The 8469-nt window shown below is 45.6% G+C and overlaps 1 protein-coding gene across 1 annotated transcript; it reads right to left on the bottom strand.

Moving 5' to 3' along the window:
- Positions 1-480: 480 nt before the first annotated feature.
- Positions 481-5537, bottom strand: LOC120795154 (zinc finger protein 319). The gene is made up of 3 exons (XM_040136769.1): positions 5211-5537; positions 2762-3350; positions 481-2710 (listed from the first exon to the last, which is right to left on the bottom strand). The coding sequence occupies exons 2-3, from the start codon at positions 3139-3141 to the stop codon at positions 1414-1416; spliced, it is 1677 nt and encodes a 558-aa protein (XP_039992703.1). The 5' UTR covers positions 3142-3350; positions 5211-5537; the 3' UTR covers positions 481-1413.
- Positions 5538-8469: the final 2932 nt, after the last annotated feature.

The following is an 8469-nucleotide window of genomic DNA, read 5'->3' as shown; positions in this document are numbered from 1 at the left end:
AGACCCCACCCCACCCCACCCCACCCAACCCATTCTTATTCCCTTTGTCCATGATTTTTTTTACTCCAAAAACCTTCTTAAATATACTGCAAAGATTGTACAGAATATAGAAATCCACACGTTAAACTAAAGTACACACATTTTTTTTACTCTATCCCCGGTATAAACCAACACACAAGTCGCAACTTTGAGGCTACTTGGATTAATCTGCCGAACGTCTGGTCTCGACCAGGAGGAGGCTAGAATCCTGTTAGGGTATTACAAGGCCAATTCTTCAAAAAATAAAAAAATAACATTACTTTTGTTAGATCTATCGAACAGTAACTAATGCAGCTAGTTTGTGGCGAGTGAGCAATATAACGTTTTGAAGTCTTGTCGGGTTAAATCTTATGACAATCCATCTGGAACTGAAACTAAAGGGCTTGCAGAATACAGCAAGCTCATTCATAGTGAATACAAAAGCATGTAACATAAGCACTATACAGTTTTCAATGTTTACATAAGCGTATACACACAATCTATAATATAACAGAGTAGACTATGCCATGAATCAGTAGTCATAAATATTACATTGTGCATGTTCTATTGCACATGTCAAGTGTTTGTATGACATGATAGGTATGGGTTAGTTACCTAGATGCCATTTGTTTTAATACAAAGATGCAACAACACAGATTTCATAGGACACAGGCTATACATTTTCACAAATCCACTTGTTTTTTTTTTCCTTCTTCTTAGGATGTTTTCCTAAATAAACCAAACCTATAATACAACAGTGATATTAAAGTGTGATAAATATTCATGCACAAACAGATGATACTACCTAAGATCTAGTATGTGAAAATATACTGCTGCACAAGCCATCCGCTGAATACGAATGGGAGGGTTTTCGGCTATACTGGACATGAAATTAACAAAAAACATAAAAGGAGTGATCGGTAAAAAAAAAGAAAACAAAAAAGGGAAAAAAAAAAGGCACATGGATTTCAGAGGAGCTAAACATGAACACACGTATGTAACACCTGCCTGGAAGTTCTTGCCATCTTTCTCAACGACAGAATCAACAGTTACAAAACAGACGATCACATGCAACCACAGAATAAGGTCCCACACTCAGCACTAAACTAGATCAGGATCTTCCCACATTTTACATTACAAGCCTTTTTCATTCTGGTTTTTTTTCCATGTGTTCCAACATAAGAAGAGGGATCCTAATCCCCTCTGTTGATTTAGGGTGTTTTGCCTTTTACTCAACAAAGGATGAGGATGAACTGAGTCTTACAGATACTAAAAATCATTAAACATAATTAATGGGTGCATGTTATAAACTACACATGGGAGAGCGGAGGCTGGCACACGTTGCTCTGAGGGCAAATGTCACGTTTGCTGCTCGGGACTGAAGAGCAGCGCTGTTCATGGGATGCAGGGAGCTTCGGGGAAACTCTCACCCTCAGCAGTGTGCTGAACTGTGTGCTCCTGCAGAGCTGTGAGGTCAACAAAACGCTCTCCGCACCACACACACTTAAACTGTGTCTCCCGCGAGTGCACGCTCTGGTGCTTGGCCAGGTGCTCGCGTTGCTTGAAGCTCTTGTCGCAGCTGGCACACTTGAAAGGCTTCTCCCCCGTGTGAACTCGGCGATGGCGCTGCAGCTCAGACGAGTACCTGAAGCGCTTTTCACAGTCGGGACATTTCAGCGGCTTCTCTGTGCAGTGAGAGTTCTGGTGGCGCTGCAGCGTTGAATTCTTTTTATAACCTTTGCCGCAAACGTCGCACTTGTAGGGCTTCTCCACTTCACCGCCACATTTGTGCCTCAGCAGTTCTCCTGATTGGGTGAAAGACTTCTGGCAGGATGCACATTTGAACAGACTCTCCATACCGTGGACCTGCTGGTGGTAAAGCAGGTGGGATGGCTGAAGAAACCCCTTATCGCAGAGGTTACACTTGAAAGGGCGATCAGCTGGATTCTTGTGAGTGCGACGGTGGCGTACAAGAGCGTACTGCTGTTTGAAGCTCATCTGGCACTCCTCGCACTGGAAAGGTCGCTCCTCCGAGTGGGTGCGTTCGTGTTGCCGCAGGTCAGACGGGCGCTTGAAGCTCTTTCCGCATGAACCGCAGCGGAAGGGCCTCTCCCCTTCTGGCTGGCATTGATGGTGCAGGAGCTCAGACGACTCCTTAAAGTGCATCTCACACAAATTGCACTTGAAAAGGTGCTCGCCCGAATGAGCATACATGTGCCGCACGAGGTGAGAGCGGTGCTTAAAGCTCTTCTCACACACAGCACATTTGTACGGCCGCTCTGAGCTGTGCGTACGCTGGTGGTGTGCCAGGTGCGAAGACTGGCTGAAGCTTTTATCACACGTGTCACATTTGTATGGCTTTTCACCAGTGTGTACCCTCTCGTGGCGCGTCAGCTCTGACAAATGCCGGAAGGCCTTATGGCACACTGAGCACTTATATGGCCTGTCTGGTGCAGAGGCCTCAAATGCAGGAGGAGACGAGGCACTGATCACTGCACCGCCACCGGACGTCTCACCGGTGGAGGGCTGCTGGGGGTTGGCAGCTGACGAGGTTGGAGTGGCGTTCCCAGACCCTGGCCGGTAGGTCTTCTCACAGATGGAGCACTTCATCGGGTTGTTTCCATTGCCGTGCGAGTTGTGATGCTGAGCCAAGGAGGTGAGCAGCGAGAAGCCCATCTTACACACACCACACCACAAGGCTTTTTTTTGCTGCACTGAGAAGCCCATCTTACACACACCACACACAAAGGGCTTTTGCTCCACCTGCACACACTGATGCTCCAGGAGGTCCGTGGCCTGGCTGAAGATCTTCATACACTGCGTACACTGGAAAGATCGGTCCTGGCTCACCATGCACTGGTGCTCGTGAGGGTTGGCCAGGTGAGATATGTCATGACCGCAGGCTCCACACTTGTGCCCTCTCTCGCCTCCTACCTGTAAGGAGGGCTGCTGGGCTTGAACAGCGTGCTGCTGGCCGTGCTGGGGCTGCTGCAGGGAGGCATCTGGCTGCAGGACGACTCCGTACACAGTGCAGCCCAGGGGGTTGTCGGTCGCCTGGGGGAGCGTGTGCACAACAGAGGGTGGAGCCACTGCATGTTGCTGCTGCTGCCATGCCTCCGTCATCCTTCCACTCGCATGTAAGGATTCAGTGCTCAGGAGATGGGGGTGGGGGGTGTGTATGTGTGTGTGTGTGTGTGTGTGTGTGGGGGGGGGTTGTTTCAAGCGCCAAACCGAGAGGGTGGATGTGACTTTAGAAATGGCAACTAGCACACCGAGAGGAGGCGAGTGCTCTATCTGTGTTTACACGCCTCCTTTGAGATAGGTGAGAAGACCTGGGGGGAAATCAAAAAACAGTGATGTAAACAACATTACTGAGCAAACATCAAACACACAAAATATTATTTCACTGAGTAAATAAAATGCAATGCAGGATGTTCATACAAAAGTGCAGGGCCGATGAGGTACAACAGTTTCCGACGTGAGCCGTTATAAATAGCAATGGAAGGGACAGTAACACCAACTTGCAAGATTTCTGTTTAATGGCTTCATTTCAGCACGGGGACCTGTATCCAGTGTCAGAATAATGTGTGTGTAATGTTTGTGTTAAGAAAAAATCTGAAAAAGAGCTGCAACGATTAGTCAATCCAAAGAAATTTGATCATCAATTATTACCTGCGGGTGATTTACCCGAAAGTAGTTTCTCAAGATGAAACGCAAAACATCTGCCGGTTTAAAGCTCTAGAATGTGAGAATTAAGACTCTCATCTTGGTGTTACATTACTGTAAATGTAATGTTTCGGAGTTTTGAATCGGCCGTACGGCAGAAATGACATGTCGATTAATCAATCAGTCGCTTGACAGAAACATAACTGGCAACGATTTTCACGATCGATTCACCATTTCAGCCATTTTCACGCCAAACTAGTGAAAAAATACCAAACGTTTACTGATTCCAGCCTCACAAATGACACAATTTGCCGTTTTCTTTGTCGCATCTCATTTTAAACTATACATCCTTGAGATCTGGACTGTTGGTGGAACAAAACAAAACATCTGAAGATGTCATCTACGTTTGTATGAAGCGGTCAAGGGCATCCCTTTTTTCACAACTTTTTGATTAATTGAAAAGATTCTCTTCAGATTAAGCAGTAATGAAAATTATTGTCAGTTTCAGTCCAAATTTGTAGGATAAAATAAGCCCTAAAACACGTTGTGTTGTAATGGGTGTTTTTCATCATTTTTTTAATGTTTAATCGAACCACGGATGAACTGATTAATCGGCAGTTGAATCAGTAATAGAAATAATCATTTGTGGCAGCTATGAACTGAAACAAAACCACCTAGATTAGCTTGGGAGGCCTAAAACTTGTTCCTGGATTATTCAGGAAACAAATCTAACAGCACTGTGTAAACACTGTTAACCGTAATGCACATGATATGGTAACACGTACACAACCGAAGCATTTTTATTGAAAACTGAAAACCGCAAAAAATAACAGTTAAAAACCAAGAATTGGGCTCGGTCTATTTCCTGAAACGCAAATCGGGTACGTAATGGTCCAGTTTCTCTGCTAAACGTGTATTATAAACGTTACATGATGCAAATGGCTTTATGATATACATCTCGATCTATCCAGCTTTGGGTTTTTTTTTTTTGGGGGGGGGTGATATGAATGTTATTTTACTCAATGTATTACAAGAAGCTGTTTCGGTTCCAGGCTGTAGCTATCAGATGTTAGCCTGTCAGCTGCGGCAGCTTAGCTAACGGCTATCGGCTAACGGCTACAGCTAACGTTACTAAACACCCGGACCTCCTTTGAGATTATTTCCACATATCTCGCATCAGAATAAATATTAACCGCCGGTTTTTCCGAACGATAAACTGCACACACGAAGTAAAGTTAAAACAAAGGCGAGGGGCGACTGAAGCGACGCGGAGTGTGCGCTTCCGCCGCTTCGGTTGAAAACCCGCTTTATGAAAGGCCACAGTTACGTTTACTGGTCCAGCGTTTGATACGAGCCTTCACTGCAAACGGACCCGAATCAAACTAGGCCTCCCCGGAGCTGCAGGGGAAAATCCACCTCCCTGCAGCCGAGCCCCGCACATCTGCAAAAAAAGGGAAAAAAAAAAAAAAAAAAAACTCCTTTACCAAAAAAAAAAAAAAAAAAAAAACCAATTCGTAATAGCTTACCCGAGCCGCTTATCGATGGTTTTCACTGTCGTCTTCAGCCTGGGGTCGACAACCTTCGGTATAATTGGGACTCGGAGGACCGGCGGTGGAAGGGATGCGGTTGAAGCCGGACGCCATCCTCTTGCAGACGGACGGACACCGGAAACCACCACGCAGCGAGCTGCTGCTGCTGCTGCTGCTGCTGCTGCCGCCGCCGCCGCCGCTACAGCCGCTCCATGCCGGAGCTTCACCGAGGAGCCCGACACAACCCGAGGTGAAGATAAACTGCTCCCGGAGTTTGTTTGAAGAGGATTCGAACAAATACAAAGGAGCATACGAGCTCGTTAAGATGTTAGCAAAGGTGTTTCTTCATTACAACAGTAGGGGGGAGTGTTTCGCTGATTCGATCAATATAAACACTGGACTTGGTTGTCTTACCTGCCACCGTCATTTCCACCGATTTAGAGACAAAAATCACTCCCTCGAAATGGATGGATACCGAGGAGGCCTACGAGGCGCGGGCCCAGGGGCCCGAGAGGTCAGGGGGGGGGCCCCGCAACAGAGCCCGCGCATAAAGGGCACAAAGTGACCGCGGGGAGACGCAGAACAACACGGACGAGCCAAAAGAAAAAGCTCAATAATCACAGAGAGAACCAAAAAGAGATGCGAAACAGCCGCAGAGACTTAAAACCACAAGAAGGGGACTCGAAAAGACCACAAAGAGACTCAAAGCGACTGCAACGAAACCTGAAACAAGCGAAAAGAGACTCTGAAACGTGGAAAAGGAAATGACCGCCGATCGCGGGGAAGCTTAAAACAACCAAGGAGAAACTGCTAAACAATCTCAAAACGACCGAGAAGACACGCAAAAGCTGTGGGGGGTGGGGTGTCCTATACAGGAGGGGTAGAGGACCTCCCCTGTCTGTGCCCAGGGGCCCATTGTCTCATAGTCTGTCCACGACCAAGATGTAACGCAGTAACGTTTCATAGCCCATTAATACCTCATACATCAATACATCAGTCCACTGCAAAACAAAACAAAACAAAAACCAAAACAAAAAACACTCAGAACCTCAAACTGCTTGAAGCTACTTGAAACTATTTTCCCGTATTAAGTGTGTTCTGTTGTTAGTCTCGGCTGTAGAGGCCTTCACACACGCCGTGGAGTTAAAGGCTGACCTCCTCGCGGTTTCAGCGCACAGCGGCCTGACCCAGCGACCTCTGGGGCCTTCAGCCGAAATTGGGAAAACAAAAGGGGCCAGTTCCGCCGCTGTTCGACGCAAGCAGCCATGTAGTCTGGGGGGGTGGGTGATCGCGTTGGTCTGACAGATCAGACAATAATCACCACCTTGCTGTTGTTGGGTCAAGGTGTAATTCAAATGTATGTCGTACCATAGAGTCTAGAGGTACATATAGCACTGATATCGTATTTTACTGTAAAAGCAGCGGTGGAACGTAACCAACCACATTTACTCAAACACGGCTCTTAACACTGTCCCTGACTTGAGTAGTCGCATTTTATGCCACTTTATTCTTTTACTCCACCACTTTTCAGAGGGAAATATTGTTTTCAGTGCATCAAAGTACCAAACAGTACATAAAACTTTATAACTCCATTCAAATGAGCTTCCCCTCGACCCGCTACTACTTACACATTACTGAATCAGTGATAATAATGTAACAATACAATATAAAATAATACATTAATACATTGACAGGAGGCATTTTTCTACACGATCGTGCTTTTACTCTTTTTTTTTTTTTTGCTTTTTACTTCACTTAACTTCGATGCAGGACTTTACCTGTTATGGAGTATTTTGAAATGACAGTTTTGCTTCGTAGTTTGACTCGAGTAAAGGATCTGAATACCAACCGTAATACTAACTTTCTGCTAACTGTAAGACGGAACATTTCCCACAGCGAGTCCACTCTAACCTGCAGCAGAGGCAGTGCAGCGAAAAAGTTTTGTACACCTCTCATGTCTTTTGCACTAACTAATTATACTTTAAGGCCAAAAGTCTGTACTGCAGACATGCCCTTTCTGGTCTGGGGAGGTTTCTTCATGGTTTGGGCCAAGCTTCTAATAGTTCTGACGAAATCAATTCATCTTAATGCTGCAGCATACAACAGTGACGTTTTGGACAATTGTGATTTCCCAAGTTTCTGTCAACAGCTTGTGTTTGTTTCTCTCTTGGTTCAACATGGCAGTTCAGGGGCACGGGGGCTGGTATAAGTGTCAGTGGACTTTATACTATAAGGTGGATTAAAAAAAAAACAAATACATGAGTGGAACTAAAGTTCGGTTTCAAAGACAAAATGCTAATTGTTTCACTGCTTTGTAAACAATATCTCTGTCGTTAAACATGAGTAGTCTGTCGGGTGTGACCACGTTGCGTTCACTTACCTTGTTGAGTACTGGGACTTTGTCATACTTTAATATCTGTGAACAGTAAACAGATGACAGACCTGTGCCAGCAGCTTGCGCGGTTGACCGTCTTGATCTACTTCAGCTCATCCGGAGACAGTGCATAAAGGTGGCCGGTTCCCAGTTTTACATCTGTCAGTCTTTTCTGACGTATTTTTGACGGCAGATGACACTTGTAAAAACATTTAAACTGGAGGTCACAGTCCGAATGTTTAAATTAAATGAAAGCACCAATAATATGAATATACTGCACTTTATAAAACTAGGTGTCCAGATACTTGGTTTATTGTATTTACCCAAGTGCTAAAGAGATAGAAATGTACCAAGAAACACCTCCATATAAACTTGTTTTAAGCTTGGCTTCAACCTTTTCACCTAACGTTCGTGTGTTTCTGATTTGTGGTATTTAGAGGAAAAGTTTGACATTTTGGTAATTACGCTTTATTTGCCTTTTTGCCGTGAGAGACGAGTCAAATATTAAGCCACAGCCTGCAGCAGGGTAGCCTAGCTTAGCCCAGCACAGAGACTGTGAACAGGGGGAAACAGCTAGCCCGGCTCTGTCTGAAGGTACTCTGAGGACAAGAAAGTGAGTAAGTGCATCTCCCAAAATGTTGAACTATGCCTTTAAAGGACCAGCGTGTAGGATTTTGTGGCATCTAGTGGTGAGGTTACAGTATGCAACCAACTGAACACCCCTCCCCCTCAGCCTTCCCTTTCCAAGCGTGTAGGGGAACGTACGCTGGCTTTCAGGTCATGTAAAAACCCAAGAGGCCCTCTCTAGAACCAGGGTTTGGTTTTGTCCATTCTGGGCTACTTCAGAAACGTGGCGGTGCAACACGGCGGGCTCTGTGGAAG

Source organism: Xiphias gladius, chromosome 1, assembly GCF_016859285.1.
Source record: "Xiphias gladius isolate SHS-SW01 ecotype Sanya breed wild chromosome 1, ASM1685928v1, whole genome shotgun sequence".
NCBI classification, from domain to species: Eukaryota; Metazoa; Chordata; class Actinopteri; order Istiophoriformes; family Xiphiidae; genus Xiphias; species Xiphias gladius.
This window is presented reverse-complemented; position numbering and strand designations above follow the sequence as displayed.

Bases quoted from the DNA above. Each gene is read 5' to 3' on its own strand.
- LOC120795154 (XM_040136769.1), bottom strand. From the start codon at position 3,141: ATGACGGAGGCATGGCAGCAGCAGCAACATGCAGTGGCTCCACCCTCT. The intron at 2,711-2,761 runs GTGTGGTGTGTG...AAAAGCCTTGTG, and splicing joins GTGGAGCAAAAGCCCTTTGT to GTGTGGTGTGTGTAAGATGG.